General features: G+C 34.1%; 1 protein-coding gene across 1 annotated transcript in view; it reads right to left on the bottom strand.

Annotated features, from left to right (window-relative positions):
* The window catches only part of FAM174A (family with sequence similarity 174 member A), a 43,949-nt gene that overhangs the window by 15,932 nt on the left and 1,780 nt on the right, over nt 1-26,237 (bottom strand). The window contains exon 2 of the mRNA XM_012459457.2: nt 6,765-6,899. Within this exon, the coding sequence (XP_012314880.1) occupies nt 6,765-6,899 (135 nt within the window). The remainder of the gene's footprint in view (nt 1-6,764; nt 6,900-26,237) is intronic.

The following is a 26,237-nucleotide window of genomic DNA, read 5'->3' as shown; positions in this document are numbered from 1 at the left end:
GATGAGGTAGGATGAATGGAGTGGAGAGTGGAAGGTACACGAGAGACTGGAACTTGTTTGTGTGTCTGTATATATTTGTATGTATTTAAATTTTCTGTATAGTATTAACTTTTGGAAGCATGCTAGTGTTTTTCATATAAAAAAATAAAAATAGGAAAGGAAGTGGAAACCTAAAACAGAAAGCAAACTAAAATAAATTAAATTATATTTCAAATGACTACTATGAGCACACTGAAGAGGGGTGTGGGAAAAAACTAAGCCAAATTATTTATGAACACAGTATCTGACTACATACCCTCAGTGCTGGACATGATGGGACTGTGAGGAGAAAACTGCAAACTTTCAAACATTTTTTTAGACTAAAGTTTTTTTTTAAGCAAAGCAATTCTTTACTAAGCAAAGAAACTCAGAAACTAATTCAGTTTTATTATAAGACTGAACAAATTAGTAAAAGTATTGAAGCCAGAGATCTCATGACAATAGAAAAACACAATTATGGAAAGGAAGAAGGCAAACAAGAACCCGGTAGAGATAAACTGGGATGGGAGGTATGAAGTAATAGTATCTAAAATAGTATGTATATGAAAGCAGATGGACACAGGTATATTTATGTATATATACATACATTTAATGGAACTGTGTGCTGAAAGGCCCAGAAAAAAAGTCAACCCAATTCCAAAGACTTTACCTAGTGTCCATTCAAAGAAATCAGGGCTCTATGGAGAAATGCCTCATTTCAAGGCTGAGTCCAAAAGTGCCTAGATTGTCTTGTGAGGTTGGAAAGTAAGGTACTTAAAAAAAAAAATGGGACCCAGTTACAAGGACAGAAACTATTTTGAAGAAGCTTCCACTGACCACATCTGGAACCACATGTGCACTAAATTAAGTACAGCAATTAATTATGAACAACTGACAAAGAGAAAATCATCATTACATTTTGATGATAAGGAAGAAGGGAAGGTTTTTGCTTATAGGAGAATGTCAATGCTGATTGGTAAACAGAAAAGAAATAATTAAGTTTGAATTAATTATGTTCTAAGTTTTCATAATGAAGATTAGGTTAGGCAAGAATTGTGATGAATAGATGTTAAACACAGGGAGAAATTTAGATGAGAAATAGGATATTTCCATGATTGTAAAATGTTTCCTTATTAGTTATGGAGGGGAAAAAATCATTAACAGAGTGGAGAAATTGGACAAAGCTTAAACGGATTAAGTACAAATGGACATGTGTTTCCAGATATGATACCTTTAAGAGACAGCATGAACTAAGAAGTATTTCAACTAAGAATGAGGAACCTGAATCTAATTATGAAGAAACATCAGAACATCAGATAAACACAAAAAGAGAGGTATGAATTCTTCTGTATACATATTATGACAGAAAAAAGAACACATAAGAGAATAGGATAAAATGCTAAGAACTAGTAAATCTGAAAAACAAGCATATAATATTTTGTACTGTTTTTATTCTTGTAAACTTTCTGTAAGTTTAAAATTATTTCCAGACAAAAATAATTTTTTAAAAAGTAATGCGTGAATATATGCTCTTTGAAGAAAAACGTCAGATAGGTACAGAAGGAAAACTGAAGATGAAAGTGAATTGTTAACCTCTCTAACTCATCTTTTCACAGCCAATCTTCACAAAGTCAGAATTTTTTTTGTTTGGTTTTGTTCTGCTCTCAAAGGTATCTCAAACACCTAGACCAGTGCTTGGCAAATAAATAGCTGCTACATCATTCATTTGTTGGATAAATGAATGAACAGGTAAATAGAAATGCGCTGTTCCTGTCGGTTTATTTAGATATATATTAAAGTATTTTCTTATTAAGTAAATTGGGTCAGATTATTAAAAAACTCAAGATGATTTCATTCTTATCCCTGAAACATGCTTTACCATTATTATAACCAGTTCTCACTCTTTCACTCTCAAAACAGGACATCTATATCTTGGTTAAGATGGTAATTAAGGAAGGTAATTTAATACCTTCCAAAGCTGCTTAAATAATTGACTCCTCTCTGCCTTTCCTGCTGTAACTGTAATGCAAGTCATCCCATGCATCTGCACCATCTAACTACTTTTATTCCTTGTCATCTTACTCTTTATCTTGGTCTCCTTCAACCCATGCAAGTCAGAGTAAAACACAACTTTGTAATCAAAGTTTCCCTTGTGTTACAATTTTCAATATGACTTTTTATGACCTATAGAATTGATGATTAGCATAGATTACAATTGTTTCATGAACTTTTAATTTTTCCATCTTTACTGAGGTCCAATTGTCAAATAAAAATTGGGTATGCTTAAGGTGTTTACCTTGATTTTATGATATACATATACTATGTGAAACAATTATTGCAATCACACTAATCAATATATCCATCACCTCATGTGATTACCATATTTTTGTGTGTAACAAGAACACTTAACATCTACTTTCCTAGAAAACTTAAAAGTATGCAATAGTGTATTGTATTGTAAACTATATTCACATTGTTGTACATTAAGAAGTTATTCATCTTTCATAAATGAACTTACTCATTTTGCATAACTAAAACTTTGTACCCCCTGACTAACATCTTCATATTTTCCCTCCTCTGTAGCCCCTAGCAACCCCTACTTCTATTCACTACTATAAGCTTGACTATTATTTAGATACCACATATAAATGAGATAATGCAATATCTGTCTTTCTATGTCTGGATTGTTTCACAAAGCATAAATTCCTCCGGGTTCATCCATGTTGCTGCAAATGTCCAGATTTTCTTCTTTTTTTAAGGCTGAATAATATTCAATAGTGTATTATACATATGATTATATATATATTATACATACATATACATATCATACTTTTCAAATTTATTTACCTGTTGATATGGTTTGGCTGTGTCCCTCACTAAATCTCATCTTGAATTGTAGCTCCCATAATCCTCACGTATCATGGGAGGAACCTGGTAGGAGGTAACTAAAACATAGGGGCGAGTTTTTCCCATGCTGTTCTCGCAATATTGAATAAGTCTCACGAGACCTGTTTCATAAAGGGCAGTTCCCCTACACATGCTGTCTTGCCTGCTGTCATGTAAGACATGCCTTTGCTCCTCCTTTGCCTCCGCCATGATTGTGAGGCCTCCCCAGCCATGCAGAACTGTGAGTCCATTAAACCTCTTTTTCTTTATAAATTTCCCATCTTGAATATTTCTTCAAAGCAGTATGAAAATGGACAAATACATCTGTCAATGCACATTTAGGTTATTTCCACAACTTGGTTAATGTGAATAATGCTGCAGTGAACATGGGTGTGCAGATCTCTCTATGCAATACTGATTTCCTTTGGATAGATATCTAGCAGTAAAACTGCTAAATCATAATTTATCGAGGAATTTCTATACTGTTTTCCCTAACAGCTGCGCCAACTTACATTCCCCCAGAGAGGTCATGTGCCCATTTTAAAATCACATTATTTGAGATTTTTGGCTACTAAGTTATATGCATTCCTTATAAATTTTAGATATTAACTCATACATACATACATATATATATTACATATATATATGCATTCCTTATAAATGTTAGATATTAAGTCATACATACATACATATATATATATATTTATAATAATATAAATATTTTGTCCCACTTTTTAAGTTTCTTTTCACTCTGATGATCATCTCCTTGGCTGTGCAGAAGCTTTTTAGTTTGATGTAACCCCATTTGTCTCTGTGGGTAGCACTGTCAAATGCTTTTTCTGTGTCTACTGATATGATCTTGTAGTTTTTTCTTTCAACCTATTACTGTGTTCTATTGCATTGATTTGCATGTGTTGAAAGATCTTCGCATTCCAGGGACAAATCTCACTTAGTCATGGTGTATCATAATTTTAATATGCTGCTGAATTTAGGTAACTAGCATTTATTGAAGATTTTTGTATCTATGTTTATCAGAAATATTGGCCTGCAGTTTGCTTGCCTTGTGGCATCTTCATCTGGCTTAGGGAAATACTAGCCTCATAAAATGAGTTTTAAAGTGTCTCTTCTTCTATTTTTCAGCATAATTTGAGAAGGACTGGTATTAATTCTTCTATAAATGTTTGTTATAATTTACCCATGAAGTCATATGCTCCTGAAAATTTCTCTGTTGGAATGTTTTTGACTACTGATTCAATGTCCTTATTTGTTACTGGTGTGTTTGGACTTTGAATTTCTTCTTGACTCAGGTTTCGTAGATTGTATGTTTCTAGGAATTTATCCATTTTTCTAGGTTATCAAATTTGTTGGCATATAATTGTTCATAATAATCTCATGCCATTTATTTTTTATTTCTGAGGCATCCATTGTAATTTCTTCTCTTTTATTTCTGATTTTATTTATTTGAGCCTTTTCGTTTTTTCTTAGTCTAAAGGTTTATTGATTTTATTTATCTTGTTTAAAAACAAAATCTTAATTTTATTTATTTTTCTCATTGTTTTTCTCAAATCCATTTAACGTATTTCTACTATAATCTTAATTATTTTCCTTGTTTTAGGGTTATTTTTCTTTTGCCACTTTTTTAAAGGGCAAAGCTAGGTTGTTTATTTGAAGTCTTTCTTCTTTCATAACATAGGCATTTACTACTATAAACTTCTTTCTTAGCACCGCTTTTGCTGCATCCTGTAAGTTTTGTTATGCCATGTATTTTTAGTCTCAAAATAGCTTTTAAAATTCCCTTTGATTTCCTATTTGACCCAATGATTGCTCAAGAGTGTGTTGTTCAGTGTATTAGTCCATTCTTTCATTGCTGTAAAGACATACCTGAGACTGGCCAATTTATAACAAAAAGAGGTTTAATTGGCTTATGGTTCTGCAGACTGTAAAAGGTGCCGACATCTGTTTGGCTTCTGAGGAGGTACCAGGGAGCTTTTCCTCATGGTACAAGATGAAATGGGATCAGGTACTTCAAATGGCAAAAACAGGAGCAAGGAGGAGCAGGTACTACACACTTAAAATAACCAGATTTCATGAGAACTCACTATCATGAGGACAGCACCAAGCCATGAGTGATCAGTCTCCATGACCCAAGCATCTCTCACCAGGCTTCACTTCCAGCATGGAGGGTTACAATTGACATGAGACTTGGCCTGGAGTTATATTCAAACTATATTTTTTAGTTTCTCCATATTTATATATTTTTCTGTTTTCCTGATGTTATTGATTTATATTTCTATTCTATGGAGGTTGAAAAAGTTACCTGGTATAATTTCAATCATCTTAAAGTTGCTAAAACTTTTTTGTGACCTAACATGATTTATCCCAGAGTGCATCCCATGAGCACTTGAGAAGAATGTGAATTCTTCCGTTGTTGGGTGCAAAGTTGTATATGTGTCTGTCAGGTCCATTTAGTCTATAGTGTTGTTTAAGTCAGTGGTTTCTTTATTGATTTTCTGTCTAGATATTCTATTCATTATTGTAAGTGGAATATTAAAGTCCCCTAAATTATTTTATGGCTATCAATTTCTTGCTTCAGATCTGTCAATATTTGCTTTATAATTTAGGTGCTCTGATATAGTCATACTAATTGTCATATCATCCTGTTGAATTGACTCTTTTATTATGTAATGATCTTTTTTTTTTGTCTCAAGAGATAGTTTTTGACTTAAAATCTATTTTGTTTGATATAAATTTAGCAACCTCTGCTTTGCTTTGGTTACCATTTGCATGGAATATCCTTTTCTGTCCCTTTTCTTTCATCTTACATGTGTCTTTAAATTGAAAATAAGTTCTTAATGAACAGATACAATTGTTTTATTCATGTTTGCCTATAAAGACTGTAATACTATTAAAATGTATAACTGATGAACATATTTTTATTAAATGAATAAATGACCAGCATTACTAAAAGTTCCTTTGTGTGTGTGTGTATATATAAACAGCTTAGCTATATAGATAGACAGATGTAGATACAGATATACAGGATTTAATAGTCCAATTTTTGTTGAGTCATCATCCTTTCTGTATTCCCAAGATTTCTGTTTTCTCTGCATTTGTACCTGACTCTGGACTCTAATTCTCCTTCACCCAAGTAATCCCTCTGTATTCCAATATGTCTTTCCTTATTAGGTTGAATCTTTGTTGTCCTTTTTTTCCCATTCTATTTGCATTGGCATTTATTTTACATTCATGTCATTTTATTTATCCAAACCTCTTAGGAAAGGTCTTAACACCTAGTGAGAATAGATCTCAGTATAGATATTACAGCTATATGATCAGACCATAAACAATTAGCGCCCCAATTCTGCAAGGCAGCACTATTTACACAACACTGGAACCCAAACTAAAAACCAAGTATCTTCAGAATACAAAAAGGAAACTAAGTTTACTAAGTATCACACACACAGACACACACAGACACGCACACACACACATTAGTACAAACTGCAAGAATGAAGAAGTTAATGGGTTCTAGGGTTAATACCTGGGTGATGAAATAATCTGTATGACAAAACCCCATGACACAAGTTTACCTATGTAACAACCCTGCACTTGTACCCCCGAACTTAAAAGTTAAAAAAAGGAAAAAAAATTTTTAAGAATTATTTTGACCTGGTATCTATCTCAGCAAAACAATGTGAATGTGAGCTATGGGGTAGACAGGAAAAATAACTTCATTAAACAGAACTGAAGAAAATCTGTGTTGGAATATAAACTGTTAAATGAAAGTCTACTTTACTTCTTCAGTTTACTTTGCAAGTCTTGCTTCCAGATTCATGGAATTAAACTATTGGAATACTTACCTTCGAGGATGATTGGCATCAAACAATGTGTTATCATCATCCTCATCATCTTGTTCTAAAGGAGTCAATTCCATGTTTTCTATGTTAGTGTCCAAAACTCCGTATCTCCTAGTCTTTCGGTTTCTTCTTCTCATCCTATTAAATATAACAAATTAATGAATAAAAATTATTTAATATGGCATAGATGATCCTTAGTTTATATTTATTTGTAAATTAAAATAAATTTTTATTCTGTTTCTGACATAGAAAGCACTCAATATCAGAATGGTTACATTTCAGATATGCAACAAATTTACCATCTGGGATTAAACTTCATGAAACAAAACCTACTCCTACATGTTTATGTGCCATCACCTGTTTCTTCTGTTTGACATACTCTCTTCTCCCTGTGTCAACTGATGTTGTTGACAAATAACTTTTAAGCCTTAGTTCAGGTACCATACTTCAAGCCTCAATTTTTAAAGGCTCAGGTCAGGTACTTCTTTACTGAAACCTCCTGTTCCAGCCTGTTGCCCATGTCCTTCATTCTTTCCTACCCCTGTGTAGATGCCCCTCTAAGAAACTGTATGCATATCCATGTTCACAGACTAGACTGATAGCTCACAACTCTAGCCATACACCAGAATTACCTGGGGGTATTTTTTAGAGCCCCATGTTTAGGCCATAACTGAATCAAAAAGCACAGCAAAAAGAATTACATATCAATATTTTGTTAAGGTTCTAAATGTGATTCCAATGTGATATAAAACCACTATCTGAGATCAGTGGTCCTTGCAGTGTGGTTCTCTGGATCAGCAGAATAACAGTTACCTAGGAACTCATAAGAAATGTAAATCTTCACTGCTAGCCCAGACTTACTGAATAACAAACTTTGAAGATGCTGCCCAGAAACCTGCGTTTTAACAAACATTTCTTATGCTTTTGATGCATACTCAAGTTTGAGAACCACTGCCTTAGAGAAACTGAAAAGATTCAAGGGTGCTTAAGATTCATTATTATTAGCTGTGTTTATGAAATCTCATCATTTAGAGCCCTACTTCCAGTTTGTGTCTCAAATAACTTATTATTTTCCTTCAAATCATTTACCTTAATTTGCATTCCTATGTGCCGATGTATATGTCTATGTGGTGTTTATTCACCTGTCTCTCCCACTAAGTGCCATATGAGCAGCAACCAAAACTGCTTTATTCACCACTATATAACCACTTTCTAGTACAGTGATGTATCAGTTAAGATGTTCCTCAATTAATTATTGAGGGTCTGAGTGACTTCTACCGTGGCAATCCAAAACCATGACCCTGCAAGGAATGCCTAAATCATCTCCAATACAATAACTTCAACTCCACACATAGGAAAATGTGTTTCACAAGAGTGTCCATTGGAATTTAAAAACAAAATAGAAAATATTTCAGCAAATTATCACAAATAAAATCAGTTTCCATAAATTCTGATTTACTCTGCATAACATAGTAAGTGGGATAAGAAATACTTAAGCTATAATATCAACTGTAAAGAGCAATGTGAGCCTCTTCAAACATGACAGTGAAGTCCCTGGGGGGAAAAATACCTTGAACAAATACTTGAGTCTTACTAAGCATCAGGCATGGTATTAGCTTGTGGGTATAAACTGCCTGGTCTCAGTGTTATAATTTATAAAATGTTACTAAGTGTGAACGAACACAAACCAAGAGAATTTCTATCAGTCATTACCTATAGAGCTATATATATACACATACAAAGTGATGGAACAGGAAACAGAATTAAGCATAGTATTTAAAGTTACAAATGTACCCAATTAAAGAGTCAATAAATATTAGTACTAGCAAAAATGAAGCAGTATGAAGTAAAAAGTACTAGTTCTTTTATAGTGAGAAATTAATGTTTAGGTTGTTGCATTAAGTATATGGGTGTGTGTGAGTGTGTGCACACACACTATGAATTCATTTAAATTTTCATTTTGTTTACCACCCTTAAAAATCTATAGATAGATGATAGATAGATTGATAGATAGCTAGACAGATAGACATTCTTAGCTGTTAGGCCTTACAAAAACATCAGCAGAAGGAATTTGGCCTGTGGGCTATACTTTGCCAACCTCTGATTTAGACTCATAAAAGTAATTAGCAAACAAACAAAGAAAAAAATAATAAAACCATTGTCTATGGAAAGTAGAACTAGAAAAATAGGCCGGGTATGGTGGCTCATGCCTGTAATCTCAGCACTTTGGAAGGCCGAGGTAGGCAGATCACCTGAGGTCAAGAGTTTGTGATCAGCCTGGCCAACATGGTGAAACCCTGGGTCTAGTAAAAATACAAAAATTAGTCAGGAATGGTGGTGTGTGCCTGTAACACCAGCTACTTGGGAGGCTGAGGTAAGAGAATCGCTTGAACTCGGGAGGCACAGGCTGCAGTGAGCTGAGATGGTGCCACTGCACTCCAGCCTGGGTGACAGAGTGAAGACTCTGTCTCAAAAAAAAAAAAAAAGGAAATAGAAAAATATAGGGAAGTTAGTTCACTATTGTGCTTTTGAACCATATGATTTAATGATACCTGCATGCAATCATTTGATTTTTAAAATGATTACATAAGAGTGAAACTAGTTGGCAATATAAGTTAAGGATATTGAGAGCTATAATTTCTCTTTCCTTTTGTTAGTCTTTTGCTCAGTCTTCAAAACCATACAGGTTCCAAACATTCTGACAATTTTAGTCAATGAAAAAGAAGTTAATGCCATGTGAAATTATTTTTTGGAAATAAACTAGATTCTCCCAGGTCATATATATCAAACAGTCAATATGTTAACCTGTCACTGTTAGTCACAGGACATGTTGGCAAGTCTTAAAACAAAAAATGATGAACATAGAGCTTAAGGACTTCAACATTTAGCTCATCTGATGTTCTTCTCTACATCCAAAGTTTTTACCATACCTTCAATGATTTCCAATCTTTCATTGAATGGTCAAACTAGTTTGCCTAATAATACTATTTTCCCTATCCATGTATAGCCTAAACATTTGACTGCAGTGGTTTGGACCTTTTATTTTATTCTAGCTTATACTGTTCTTTAACTTAATGGTGTATGTAAATACTATCTTCTAAAAATGAATGCAAACTATTTAGAAACAAGTTTGGATTGTTGTTTAGAATCTATTCCATATACAAAAACACACATACCATATTACTATATGGGATGATTTAACTCAAGGAAGGAAAAAACAATTATAAAGCTTTCAAATAATTTGGGTGATTCAACAAACACTACTGAAAATACTAACAAACATTAAGTGTAAAATAAAATACACATTAAAATACACCAAAATTTTAAGTAAAAAGCCAACTTTGTCTTTTAATATGCATTGTGTATTATTTTTTAACAAAAGAAAAAGAGCTTTAATATCTATGCAATTTTAATAGCCACAGTTCTTTTCTTACAAATGAATGTCTTTATTAAGCTCGTGACCCCCAAACTCATCTATATGTGTGCTGACAATTACAAATATATGCACACACATGTAGATACGGACATAGATATGCACACTTTTCTACTAGACATAGTAAATGCATTTGGAAATACAGAAACAAATGTTGCCAGCTTCTAATGAAAATAAAAATAGGGACTTTATCTACAAGTGTTTACAGAGGAAAGTATAAAAGCCTGAGCAGGCAAAAGAAAATATTTATATGATTACTCATATAAAATTACATTCACTCATCACATGGTATGATCAGATAAGTTATCCTGCTCAGACACTTCCTAGGTATTCAAGTTAATATTCAAATAGCTGCCTTAATATAGATGGAGATTCCTTAATGTTCCAATATACTCAGGTTGGTAAAAACTATTTCTCTTCCAATAACATATATATAAGTTAGAGTATCAAAATAAAGCTAAACCACAAAAGTAAGCTTGATAAAATTTTATGTAAAAATAGATGATGACACATAAACAAAACAGAATAAAATTCCATTTCATTTCACTGCTCTATGAAAGGGAGAACACTGATCAATATAAATTGCTGTAACTTGATATATCCATCTAGTTTGATTTAAGTTTGTTGTAACTTGCTATATCTACCTGATTTTATTTTTTCCCTTCTGTTTTTTTTTTAACTGAGCATCTGTAGGGTAATATAATTCTTAATTTCTTTTTTAGCACATTTAAAATTAGACTGAGGAATATATTATTTACTATACAGACACATACACTACCCTGTGTGGTTAGACATAAACAATGAAACAGAGTAAATAATAATCTGTAACTAAAACAAAATTTTTGTCTTGACTAGTTTTAGAAAAAAGTGAACTAGTGACCAAAAATAAATGTGAAACTTCTTTTTTTACCATTGAAATATAAATGAATAAATATTAGTGAATCACAATTGTAGTTGTCTATACTATTCATCAGGCAATTCAACCCAATTGAATATATGACACATAGTAAAAACTCTTTTGACGAATTTGACATCAAGTTCATCTTTATTCCCCATTTCCACCACCCAATCCATCAGCTGTCAGTCTGACTTCTTCAAGAATCAGATACTAATAAGGGATGTGTTTGCATGTTACAGGTTGAATTATGTCCTCCAAAAATTCATATGTTGAAGTCCTTACCTTATTTAGAAATAGGGTCTATTTCGAGGTAAAAGACTTTATAGAGGTAATCGAGTTAAAATGAGATCATTAAGGCAGGCCCTCATCCAAGATATACTTATAAAAAGGAAAATTTTGGAGATAGATATGCACACAGGCAGAATGCCATGTGAACAAAAATGTCATCGAAAAGATCAAGAGAGGCCCAGAAGAGATCCTTCCCTCATAGACCTCAGAAGGAACCAGCCCTGGCAGTACTTTGATTTTGGATGTCTTGCCTCCAGAACTGTGAGACAATAAATTTCTGTTGTTTAAGCCACCCCACTTGTGGTACTTTCTTGCAATAGCTCTAACAAATTAATACAGAATACAAGAGATGTATTAGAGAAGGGCCTATGGAGGATAAAGAGACAAAAGGGAAGGTGAGGAGTTCTCACAAAGGGTGATATAGGTCTGACACCTGTGAAAAAGTGGAAAGGAAGGATGACCAGCTAGAAAGAGCTGTAGCTTGCAGTGCACTTCTAAAAGAGTCTTGACCAGGCCAGTGGCATGCCTGTAAGCAAAGGTTGCCCATTAGAGGAGTTCCCTGTTAGTGAGGACGGCCAGGCTCTGCTCTACTCGGTCATCGGCTAGGGACAAGCTTAGGAGTTACTACCCTGGCATGAATGCTGTGATGGACCCAAATCTGTGGCAGCAGGAGGATGTCAACCAACTTTACTTCCCGTAGCATGTTCTCTTGAAAGGAGGTCTGATCCGTGTATCTCCATGGCTGCCATAATCACAAGGAACTATTGATTGTACTTCCTAAGAAACATTTATATTGCTTCACCATACCACTGCTATCCTATCATGTCTTCCTCTGTCGACTAAAATAGTTTCCTAAATCACTATCTCTACCTACTCCAGTCACCCACTAACATTCCCTCCATCCTCTAAAACCTTCAGTGGTTTCCTATTATTCAGCATCAAGTAATGAGTTTGTAATATATGGCCTACAAAGATGAGCACAGGATGGCTCATACTTTCATCTGTAGCCTCACCTTGCTCTTCACTCCACATTCCACTCCAGGTTCTCTACTTCAGCCACACAGCCTTCTCTCAGTCCCTCATGATGTCCATGCTTTCTCTGCCATTGGCCTCACACTCTTCTCCCACCTACCACAATACTGCTGTGTGAATGCCTGTTCATCTTTCAGCTGTCAGTTTAAATACAACTTCCTCGGAAACCCTTTTCTGTTCTATCTAGCTAGGTCACAGACTTCTACTATTGACTTCCACTGAACCTATGTACATGTCCTTTAAAGTGCTTATGAAAAGTTCACTTGTATACTTATTTAAGTAACTATTTGTCGTCCCTACTAGACATTTGGTTTTGTGAGAGCAGGAGCTATATCTGTTCTTATTCACCACAGTAGCCACAGCACACAACTTCTGCTATATAGTTGATGACTGATAAATATTGCTAAATAAATTGACTAAAATATATATATTCACAATATATCTTCTATTCTCTCTGCATTAAAAAGATATCTAAAATTGTACATATAAATCATCACCTTGAATAAAAGAAGCCTGAAAGAATATTTCCAGATACATACCACAACAAAATCTAAGGAAGCTAGCCAAATTTTAAATCCTAATATAGACCTTTGGAGATCAACAGTTTTCTGACTCAGGAAAAAAAAAAAAAGTATTAGAATATTTAAATATATTAAACATGTACTCACATCAGGAGTTCTAAGACTTCACTTAGAATGTTTTAGGTATAGTCATAATCTACCCTAACTAGAATCACTAATATTTAGCTTTTATCCTATGCTGAGTAGTTTTATTTTTGTCCTTTGGGTATGTAAATTTACCATATTCTAAAAACACAGTTTTCCTTCATAAACACTATGAATAACTGAAGTTTATCCTTTCAAAAGCCAAACTGGATTTTTGTTCTAATTTTAACTACTCAGCATTCTATATGGAGCCATATTCAATGCTAAAGATATTCCTGCCTTCCTATACAGAAGATAATGAAATTTTTTAAAAAGTCTCTTTTTAATCTCTCAGGATCATTATAATTAGTGACCTTGATGTAAACTCTCGGGAACTATTAAAATGTATGTGACTCTATGTTGCAGTTCACAAACTACTGTATTTTGAATTCCTTTAGCATTTTTCATCATTTTTTAAACCCTTTCTATTAGCCTGACAGTTAACAAGCTCTGTCCCCTACCACAATCTTGACCATGTGCATCATTAAGTAGAAAGTTCCTCCAACAAGGTATCTTGCTACTGCTGAGTTCTAGTAAAGTGCTCACTGCTAGCTCCCAAAAGTAAAAAAAAAAAAAAAAAAAAATCAAAAGCATGTTCATGCATGTTCAGAACACTGCAACCTTGTTTTCCTTGATAGATACCTTTTCTCTCCCAACTCCTTGTAATTCAGTACATATAATCAGTTCCTGTGCTTAGATTTGTCTCCTGTTTGAGAGCATATTGGCAAACACTCCCAGGTAAAGTAAATCCTAAATCATTGTTATATAGTTTGGCTTTGAAGTATTCCATATGAGAGTATGTAGCACAGTTTCCTTGTCATCTCTCCTCTTTGTCTGACATGGATTTGTTTTCCCTTTTAGGCCCTAAAGCTCAGAATGTGAGTCTTGATAATTCTTCTGACCTCCATTTCTAAAAGTTCAGCATGGATTTATTTCACAATCAACATTGAAGTCCTATCTACATGTTCAGTACCCCCAAGATTCATCCTTTGTGGCTTCTCACTGGTTCTATAACCAATGCTTTCCGAATTATCCTATAATCTCCTTTTATTCCCCTTATACTGATACTGTCTACAGCCCCATCGGATCTACCATCTTGCTAATTACAGCTTCAGCAGTCAGGTACCACACAGGTATACATATAGATAAATATACATATATAAAAATACATAGAGATTTAAGATATAAATAATACAAGTATACACATATTTATAATGCATAACATTATTTGTATATATATTTAAAGCTTCTATTTTATAAGTGAGAAAATTAAAGTATAAAAATAAAAATGGTGATATAATAGCAATGATTTATGAGATGGAGATATTAAAAACATTATGGTAAAACTCCCCAGATAAATTAGAATTGCAATTCTAGATACAAAAACATCTGATTATGAAGAGCTGATGTTTTCTGTTCATGCACATATGTCAGGCATTGAGCTAAACAGCTCATAAACACTACCTGATCCTCACAACAATCCTACAGGTTAAGTAGCCTCATTTCATCCATAGAAAGGCAGAAATTACAGAAAATTACATTTGGGACAGTGAATGGTAGAGCTAAGAGTCATACATAAGTAATTTGACTACTGAATCTGAGTTTTAAAACATTGAGACAAAAGGTATTCCTAAGGAATCTAAGTAATTTTAATCAAGGTCACAAAATTAGTTGACAGAACAGTCTGCTGATCCTCAAAACAACTATCTTACATTATACCAGACTAGATAATTGTTTTAGTTGAGCTATATTGTCTAGTTCATCCTTATGTAGTAAAAAATAATAACTTGGCAGCTACTTGCATTAACAAGTACAATTATGTTGTTTTGATTAGTTGTTGTTCTGATGAGTCTCTCTCTTAATTTTGATCAGAGTAATAGAACTGCTTTGTTTAGAGGCAACTTTCTTCTGGCTTAACAGAAACATGATTTTGTTTAGAGAGCAATTGAGCCCAGCCCTAAGGAGTACATAATGGCCATAATAATCAATTCAAACCAGTCATGAAAATATAATTTTCCTTTTGCTAGTCATTGTCTAGGAGTAAGCAGATGAAGCAGTTCAAACAAATGAGATAGAAGGGGATGTCTCTGGTAGTGGGGTTTCCAGGAAAGATTTTTCTCCCTGATTAAAAAACAAAACAAAACAAAACAAAACAAAACAAAACAAAAGCATAGAGAAGGCCTCTTTTCATGGTCCTTTCCCTCCTTCCTGCTTAAGATACTATTGTGTGAGAATATATTATTTAGAACAGAGGTAGCCATCCTATAGAAAAGCAAGGATAGAAAAAAACAGAATTATTATTTTTTTGAGACAAAGCCTCACTCTGTTGCCCAGGCTGGAGTGCAGTGGCATGATCTGAGCTCACCGCAACCCCTGCCTCCTGGGTTCAAGCAATTCTCATCGGAACAATTTTTGTATTTTTAGTAGAGATGGGTTTTCACCATGTTGGCCAGGCTGGTCTCAAACTCCTGACCTCAGGTGATCCACCTGCCTTGGCCTCCCAAAGTGCTGAGATTACAGGTGTGAGCCCCCACGCCCCGCCAAAATATGGAATTCTTAATCATCTCCCAAAGCTACTGAACCAAACCTGGACCTGTTCATACACATGATAAGTAAATGACAACAACAAAATATTTCCTTGTGTTTAACTCACTTTTAACTGGATACTATATTATTTACAGCTAAATACCTCCTAATCGGTAAGGACAATTAACATCTTAGTTTCTCTGAGCCACATTACTATTGTATGTCACCTAGATGTATGTTTCCTTGTGACACACTTTAAGAATCTTTCAGGCAGCTTCTATTAGCAATCCCTCCACTTTGAATAAACTAATAAAATGTTTTCTCAGCAATTTTCAGTCTAAAATAACACTGACACAAGAAAGCCCACTAACTTTTCATAGCTTCATTTTATACTAATTTTCTCAGCCTAGCACAGTTTTCTCATCTCCTTGTAGATCATCATATCCTTTCCACCACATTCTTTCCTCAGAGATTTGGCAGCCCAAATTGAAGAACATGACTGTTTTCAAACTGGGCTCTTTGGTGTCCTAGGTTTCTGTGGAGGTGTAGCCAATCAGTGCAACGGTGCTTTTAGTTAGCTTATTCATTAGGATTCCACCAAAAAATATGGAAAAATTATTAAAACAATGCACAAGACATGACATCATGGAATCTCTCATATCCACTGCCCCTAGTTCTCAGAAAAACTGCTCCACTCATACTTTTTTATGAATGGGCAGCAATGGTTAATCATATTTTCTACCATGAAAAATTGCTTATTCCCACTAGTAACTAATATAAGCCTGGGATGAGCACCTTTCTAAACTAGGACTGTCAATCCCTAGGCTAGATTGTGAAGGATGGATGATGTGGCCTAGCTTATAAAGATAAAATAACCCAATTGGAATATCGTTTAGGAAGTCAATATGGAAGAAAATATGCACATATACATGCACACATAAACATGAGGCAATTTTAATGGGTGATTAAAGGAGTCAAAATGATAGTACATAGAATAAAGAGAATGACGAGCCATAGATCACAAGAAAGCAAAAACTCAGAGAAGCCAGAAGCTATGGAATAGAAAAAAATATACATAGTAAGCAGTGGACAGTGAGAAGAAAATAAGAACAGACAATTAAAGAGTAGATGCATTTTGTTGATTATCTGTGGCAGCATCACTTTTTGAAGAATTAGGATAGTTTTGCAATGGGTATCAATGTGTATCTGGTATAGTACATATAATTTATAGGACAACACAGGGAGACTGTGCAGATCAAGCAATGGTAAGTGTGTATTATTTCCAGGCTCAACAGAAATTTGTTTTACTATTTTGTAAGATGCAAATTTATACCAATGAAAGAGTAAAATATAATCAATCAATCACTTCAAGAACTCACTGAATAATGTAGAAGAAATGACAAAAGTAGAATTCAAACTCTGAGTTCTGCAGGAGCTTGGGCACTCTTCCAGCAATATGGCCTTTGGTCTATCACTTCATATGGTAGATATTATTAGTGTTTCTCAAATCTTGACCTCCCTCCCCCACTTAGTACCTACTTGCTTCCCATAGTAGCCTCGTCACTAGGACTGGTCAATAAAACATGAACAGAAGTAACTGTGTCATTTTTAGGTCAAGGCATTTGAAAGCTCCTGTGCATTCTCTAATGTCTCTCACCAAGCTCCAACAACTGCGAAGAACATATGTTGACATGGCAAAACCAAACATTAAAGCCAGCTAAATTGCTGATACCACATGGAGGACAACTGTCTTGGAGGATAGCCCAAATATGCAGCTGAATTTTCTTAAAGGAAAAATAAAATTTTATTTTAAAGCCATTCAGATTGAAGTTTTTTGTTCAACTGTAGCTCGTACTATCCTGATTAAAATACTTAGCTTCTCATATCAGTTTCCAAATTTGAAAAATTATCTATTCACCTCAGAGTGAGATAATATCTCAAATGAAATAAGATAAGGTTTATCAAATAATTTTATAAAGTTTTCTGTATACATCTATATAAATTTAAGGTGTCTACAGTATACCTAATGACAGGAAAAATAATAGTTCCTTTAAACAAGAATTATAAGTAATAACACAAGGTTATACTTATTTCATATTTTATTAACATGTAACATATATTAACAATGTGAATGTTCTATACATTCTAGTAATAAAAGAAAGTTAAAACTGAAACTATCATATTAACTAGAGGAATAAAGTGTATATGAAAAATTACACACATATATATAATTAGCACAGAAACATAGAGACAATTTTATCATTTGGATGTTTGCTTTACTATTGAAATGACTGATGGATACATAAAATTACAACATAACTAAAATCAAACCATACTGTATGTTACCACTTTTACATCACAAAAACATAACACAGTTCAGCTACACAGAAAGAATTGACATTACATGCCAACCAAAATCTTCTAATCGTCAATATCTTTATGTTATTCTATGAACTGTTAACTCTATACTAATTTTTTTTTCCAGAAAAAAAAAGGAGTATTAAAGAATATAGCAATAAAAATTTCTCCAAAAACACCAAGGAAAAACTGATTTCTTAAGAAAATAAGTTACTATAAGATTCTCAATTTATGATTGAAGTATTTCTCTAGATCTTTTATATCATACTGAACAATGCAAATTACCAACATATCTTTCAACCCAATTTCAACATTTTACTATATTTCTCATATTTTAGAAAAGATCAAACATGAGTTTTTTTTTAATGTAGTCTTCAACAAAGATAAAATTAAAATCAAATGCAATAATATAGAAGAAAAATACTACAATAGGCACTGGAGATCATGACAAAAGAACTTAAGAACTTTGAAAAGTAGGAGTAGAGGTGATACTCAAGATATTTACCTATTTAACAAATAGCATGGCATAAAGACCATCTAGTCAGAACAGATGCTTTCTGTAGCAATCGGTCCAGATACACTGGTGGAGTGTATTCATAGAGCACTACCACCTGAGCACTGCTGCCAGTTGATAGCAATGCTCAAATGCTGTTGATTTTGTTTTCAAAAAATCTTTGTAATAACTAACCAGAAGCATCTCAATCGAGGTTCTCCATTTTGTCCTAAAGTCAACCTCTATCAATTACAGGGGAATGCATTTTCTGGTTGTACTCTAATAACCTGAGGACTGCATTCATATTATATATACACTGGTGAATTATCTGCACATTATCTTGGGTAAATACATGCAAATAATATACATCTGTTTAAAAAAAACAAACAAATGACTTTTATGCACGACCACGTATCACGAGTTTTCAGTATGGAATTGGAATGAGTTAAAATGACTATATTATTGCAGGATTGATATTAACACCTCTCTCACATAGCTACCTGATATTTCTAATCTTTATTTACATGTTTTGCTTTTGATTTCTCATACATTATTTCAGTTTTTATTCCTTTCCTTTCTCTTTCCTCCTCCTCCTCCTGCCCTCTCTCTTTCTTTCTTTTTTGGCAGGATCTTATCTGTTTCCCAGGCTGGAATGCAGTGGTGTGAACAGGGCTCACTGCAGCCTTGATCTCCTAGGCTCCAGTAATTCACTTCAGTCTCCTGAGTTGGGACCACAGGTCACCACAATTATTATTATTTTTTGGATTATTTTAGCAGAGATGAGGTCTCATTATGTTGCTGGTCTCGACCCCTGCACGCAAGCAGTTCTCTTGCCTTGGAATCTCAAAATGCTGGGATTACAGGTGTAAGCCACCACGCCCAACCTGATACATTATTTCTAATTTCCTTTTGATATTAATTCAGAAAATGTGAAAATCTACTATTTTCTAAATAAGGCATAAAAAACAAACAGTGCAGCAGAAGCAACTACTATAGTACACTGGAAATAATGTCATAACACAAGTATTCTCAAAATGGTCTGTTATCACAGAGATTTCCCCGTAGAGTACATGTTCCATTTCATCTTCAAAGACAACCAAAAGTTAAACAAGAGAAGAAAAAAAGAATGAATGCAAAGAATTCCACTCCTTGAAAAATGTACTTCCCTAAAAATATAGTGCACTAGAGGCTGGAACACAATATAAAATTAAAAAAAAAAAGATGAGAAAGAATCTGATTAAGGAGGTAATTAAATACTAAACTAGAGTATAAACATTATCCTATGAAATGCCATAGAACTGTGCTGCCCAATAGAACTTTCTGCAATGATGGACATATTCTGCATTGTCTGTCCAATATAGTTGCCACTAACAACATACGATTATTTAGCTCTTAAAATGTGGCTAGTCGGCTGGGTGAAGTGGGTCACACATATAATCCCAGCACTTTGGGAGGCCAAGGCAGGCAGACTACTTGAGCTCACTAGTTCAAGACCAGCTTGGGCAACATGGCAAAACCAAATCTCTATAAAAAATACATTAATTAGCCAGGTGTGATGGCATGCACCTGTAGTTCCACCTGCTTGGGAGGTTGAGGTGGGTGAATGGCTTGAACCTGGAAGACAGATTACAGTGAGCTGAGCCAGACCTTGTCTCTAAATACATAAATAAATAAAAGAAATGTAGCTAGTGTATCTAATGAACTGGAATTTTACATTTTATTTTTCATTGACTTAGGTTTTGTTTGTTTGTTTGAGACAAGGTCTTACTCTGTTACTAAGGGGAGAGTGCAGTAGCGGAGCGTGATCATGACACACTGCAGTCTTGATATCCTAGGGTTGAATGATCCTCCCACTTCAGCTTCCCAAGCAGTTGGAACTTACAGGCCTACACCACCATATGCAGTCTACAGACACACACACACACACACACACACACACATGTTTTTTTACACATACACATATACACATGTATACATACACATATATGTGTTATCAGATAAATATATATATATATATATATATATATATATATATATATATATATATATATTTTTTTTTTATAGGGTCTCACTATGTTGCCCAAGCTGGTCTCAAACTCCTGCACTCAAGAGGTTCTCCCACCTCGGCCTCCCAAAGTGTTGGGATTACAAATATAAGCCACTGTACCCAACTAATGTAAGTTTTTAAATAGCCACCTGTACCTAGTGGCTACCACATTGGGCAGTATAGCAATAAAGGATTATAAGCACATACATAGCATGACAGATTTACATCTCAGAGGGAACACCATCTATTCGGTGTGGAAGATAAATTGAAAAAGAGACAGTTGAAGTGGAGAAAAGTTAGAAACAATTGCACAAAAACCTAGTGATGTGAACCTAAACTAATGGAAGGTTAATTGAGCTCACAAAGCAGTTATGTAGTCAAGAAACAGTTAACAATTGAAATTGGATGACTGTTTGTAAATCGTAAGAAAAAGAGAGACATGGGATGGCTCAGGTTTCTCATTTGAGAAACTGTGTAGATGATGGTGTTATTCACCTTATAAAGAGCATGCAACAAGATTTGTCCAGGGATAAAAATGATTGTTTCAAGCTTAAACTTGAAAACAAGTCTGAATCATCTATCCAGTAAGAAGTTGGCTGGCTATACATGTCTGTAATTCAGAAAGCAATTAACAGCTTAGAGGTGGTCATTAAGGAAAAGAATTTTCGACGGATCACCCAGGGAACATGGACAGTGAAAGCAGAAAAAGTTTAAGAAAGGGCCCAGAAAACACTGACAGTTGTGAGGTAAAAGTCTTTCTCTTCCACAAAAATTCAGTGGATCTCTGTGTATTCTAGGAACTAGACTGGGTCTTTAGGGGCCAAAGGTGAGTAAGATAGAGACCCTGCTCTCCAGACATTAGTGTTGTACAAGAGTCCTAATTAGGAAGAAGAGTTCATGGAATAAGAAATTCATGAAGAAGCTAGGGATGAAATACTCAAGGAGGTAAGAAGAAAGTCTGAAGAGATGTCTCAGAAGCCAAAGAAAGAACCAGTACACTGAGTGCTACAGAAAAGAGGGGAAAATATCCATGAAACCGAGACAATGTGGTTATTAATCATCTTCTGCATGAGTAATTCTAGAGTGCTAGAATTAGAAGCCAAATTGCAAAAAACATTAAGAGAGAATGAAAGGTATGGAAATGGGGACATTTCAATGGAGAATCTCTCTCCTGTCCTGTGGCAAGAGCTTTATTTATTCCTGTCTTCTAAATCTTCCTTTCACATATCTTCAATATTTCCTTCTGTACTGGCTCTTTCCCCATTACTGGCATTTAAACAAAACTGTATAGCCCATTCTTAAATGGGCCCCTTTCTATAGCTCTCATCTAATACTTCTCCCTGGCCACACAGTTAAGAGTGAAATGAAATATATCCAAGAAGTAAAGGTCAACTGAAAACAGATTAAGTTACAGGGCAAGTTAGTAAAAGATTCACACTGACTAGAGTTAAAGATTTCAGTCTTCTACACGAATATAATAGTTTTTGCTATGCCATAAGTGACTTTTCAACTAGCCTTGTCCAATGGAAATGAGATTCAAGAGCAGCCTTCTCCAAATGGCTTGATTTCTTGCTGCCATATTCTCAAAAGTTCAGTTTATTACCGCAAAAACCAGTGGTACTCCTCCACTAGATAAGCTCCTTGAACATAAATATGATGTCTTTATTATCTTTTAAGTCCTAATGTTCAGAACAGTTTGAGATAACATTCAAATTTATCAGAAACAGATTTCTGTGGGTTTAAAGGTAGTTCATATATGATAACTTGTCAAACTACTTTACATAGTCCACATTCAGTATTGCCCTACAAATCTCCCCAGCCAGGGTGCCATACAAGCAAATGGTTATTGTTATAGTGAGACAAAGATCTCCTCAGCTCTTGAGAGCACTAGGCAGGGTCACAGGTGGATAACATCAGGGTAGGTAGTCTCATACATTTACCCAATAAAAATCTCTATGTGTGGCATTATATGAGCAAGGTTAGGGAGCACTGCCCTGGCCTCAACACCCCCAACAAATTAGTACATCTTCACTTTTACCTCCTAGAACGGCACACATAACAAATATCACTTAAAAACAGAGCATCATGTTATCACTTTACACTGATCCCCATGTCAGTTATGTCATCATCTTGGTATTTTGGCACTTGACCACATAACAAACTAACTTGATACTTCACAATATTTTAAGTGTATGAGTAAACATTTTGTGAAAGGAAGTTTCATCATTGCAAAACAATATCCATTACTTGAGAATTTGTACTTGTTAAACACATTTCCAAGTTTCTGGGTCTCTTTATATACAAAACATTTAACATAAACTGCCTGGCTAAATAAATAATGGCAAACCAGGACAATTTCACAAGTTAGGAAAACTCCACTTTCTAAGGATATATAAACAATTATCATGGAAGTTCCATGAAGGCAGGGATTTTCCTTGTGCACTACTAATCCTCATCACAGAGTTTAGTACTAGCACATAATAGGTGGTAAATAATATTTACTCAATTAGTGACAGTTATTAAATACATAAATGGTTAAATAGTCAAAGGTACTCCTGGTTTTGCTTAAATTAAGTGATTTCTAGGGATGTTTTATAATTTTGAAAATAGGGTTAGAACATAGGACTTGTAGGAAAAAAAAAACTTAACTCATATTCTTAAGTAACCAGACAAAAGAGAAATGGTTATTAAACTCATATGCATAAATCATTAGTGACTTGCTTCACTAAGGTGGAAACATGTGTGACCATATTAACAGATGTTTCTTTAAAATATTACCATTCCCTGACTATGTCTAGTAAATCAGGAAAATCTTTGGATGAGGGAAGGAATGTAGGGAGTTGAGGTAGGAAACTAAATTATTTCACCTTGGCACAAACATGATAATCAATAAATGTTAACTGATTTTTTAAAAAAGTAACATTTGGAGGTTTAACATCCAACAAAATTATATGTTTTAAACCAAAAGGCACTGGGCACATACTATCCACTTTATTTTTCTCCATAAATAAGCTAGCCATCTTTATGTGCAATATCGCTTTAACTTGGTTACTTTAAAAGATTACAGGAAGTGGCATGATGGGTGAGCATGTTAGGTAAGTTCCAGCAGGTCCTACATGCACACCCTCGGGCAAATTATTTAACCTTGCTCAGCCTAAATTTCCTTAGCAAGAATAATATTACTTTGAAGTTTTTGCAAGAATTTGAAAATGCACATAAAGTATGTGACATTATATCTGACACATAAATTATCAATCAATAACTATCAGCTATTATGATGGTAAGTAAAACCTCAAAAATAATCTTTCAGTTACAAAGTATGGTTCTTTGAAAAAACCTAATGTTGTGTCTTAGCTTATAGGGTTGGTTAAGCATTCAAAGTAACTTAATAATGTGTATTTTCTATACACCATGTATTAGTAGGATCTGCATTTTAATGCCTTTTCATAGCACCCCTTATGTACTTATCTTTGTGATTATTTGATTAATGCCCCTCTGCTCCTCTATTATAGGTTGTGGAAGCAGAAATGCTTGTTTTGCTCAAAACTCCATCCCTAGTGTCCGGTACTGGTCAGCTGAATAAATACTGACTGCTTAAATAAAAGCTATCATGATAAATTTCATGCTCATCTCCACCATATGATCATGAGCATCATATTTTCTTGAAATTGGAAAGACACTTGCTAAAGGGCATAGAGATTTTTTTTTTTTTTAAAGTAGAGGGTTAAACTCTAAGCCTTGATTTCCTTCCAATATAACAAACTGAATAAAAAGTGAAAAACCAGTAATGGCATGGCATGAAAAAGGAAATAATTCCCTGCTTTTAAGGTAAGAATCATTATTCAATTATGACAAAAATTGCTTTTATATAATTATCATACATGCTCAAGCTAACAACCATCTAGAGTAATTTCCCCCCGCCCCCAGCCTTATACAAAACTGTGGGGAGAATGTCCTACTGAGAGGAAGGAAATATAAGTATTAATTTAGATCTTCACATTTCTTTGTTCTATCAGTAAGTAGCAATTATTCTAAAATTTCCAAATCCTTACCACCTACCTGTTCAGCAATATAATGGAGGAAGAGTGCTCATTCACTTATTCAGTGCCCATCATATGCTGCACATGATGTTCGGCACTGAGGATAAAGGGGAGATTAAAATAGACAAGTCTTTTCTCATAGAGATTAAGTGTTCATTTTACGAAATCTACTTTGTCCCTACTTTGTTCCTTGTATATGTATATATTTTACAGGGAGAATCTGACTGTTCTTTGGCATGTTTACTCAAAAAGGAAGTTACTGCTACCCACATATTCATTATAACTGAATTAGCTGAAAACAAAACAATTTGAAAGTCTCCTGGAGTTCAGTGTAATAACATTTTACAAGTAAAATATTTTCCGCATCACCTCAAATCAGTTAAGAAAATAATGATTTTGGCCCATTTTTTTCCCTTGGCACAAATAACTAATTTCAGTGCACTGTCACACATAGTTTTGAAATGGGAGCCAAAATGAGCATTCACCAAAATAATGAAGAAAATGATAATCTGGAAGCAAAAAGTATGAGTTCTGAACATTGCCCAGACACTGTTAGCATCAATCAAGCCTTGGATGCAGGCAGCCAACTAAATGTAGGACTCGGACTGCATGAATGTGTTAGATGCTGGTTAAAGAAAGCAGTTTTTATTAGCCACAGTTCAGAATTTGGCTGTTAACACACATCATGTTTCTGAGTCATCAAATAGAATCTGATTGGAAAGACTGTATCTGTCCAAGTTTTACAACAATAATGACAGAAAATCAATGGCAATAAATATGTGTATTTAAAATTACTAAAAAGGTGGAAGTAAAAGGAAAAACAAGCAAGGACTATCTCCACCAAATTATCATTATACCCATAATTTATATATTGAAGAGATACAACACTCAAGAGGCCATGCATTTTTATAGGAACTATATACAGACAGCATTAAATATCCATTTTATAGGAATTATATATACAGACAGCATTAAACATTAGTTATATAGTGAGGAAAATAATTTGTTTTAATATTCTTTTAACCTTTCTTTATATCAAGAAGAAAGTCTCAATTTGGTGGTAATATGTTTTAAACACTTCCAGAACATTTTCTAACTTCTTTAACAGAGCGTGAGCAGATTTGCTAGCCTTTGTAAACCAACATTATCTAGCTTGAATAATATTGCTTATACCCGTGGTTCTCAAATGTTTTGGATTTCTTTACATTCTTAAAATTACTCAGGACCCTGAAAGAACTTACACTGATGTGAATTACACATATCAACTTTTAACATATTAATTAAACCGGAGAAAACGTATACATATCAACTGATTTAAAATAATAAGAGTAAATACAAGTTAACATAACTCCCATGAAAAGTAACTATATTTTCAAAAGAGAAAAAAATTTAAAAAGAATGACATTTAGATTTTTATTTCCAAATCCCTTTAATATCTGGCTTAAGGTGATAGAAGTTGGTTAAAAATAGAAGCAAAAATAGGAAACAGATTTTTATATTTACTTCTCCATTAAATCCTTTGCAATGTGTTGTTTAGTAGAAACATACAAAGTAATTCCATCTTCACACGGATATAAACTTGTAATAGAAAGAAACATTTTAATAGCCTTTTAATATACTACTGGTTATTTCTTTTTCATACTACTACACCAAAACT

The sequence above is a fragment of the Aotus nancymaae genome, unplaced genomic scaffold (assembly GCF_030222135.1).
Source record: "Aotus nancymaae isolate 86718 unplaced genomic scaffold, 86718_ANA_hifiasm-v0.15.2.pri h1tg000014l, whole genome shotgun sequence".
Taxonomy (NCBI): Eukaryota; Metazoa; Chordata; class Mammalia; order Primates; family Aotidae; genus Aotus; species Aotus nancymaae.
This window is presented reverse-complemented; position numbering and strand designations above follow the sequence as displayed.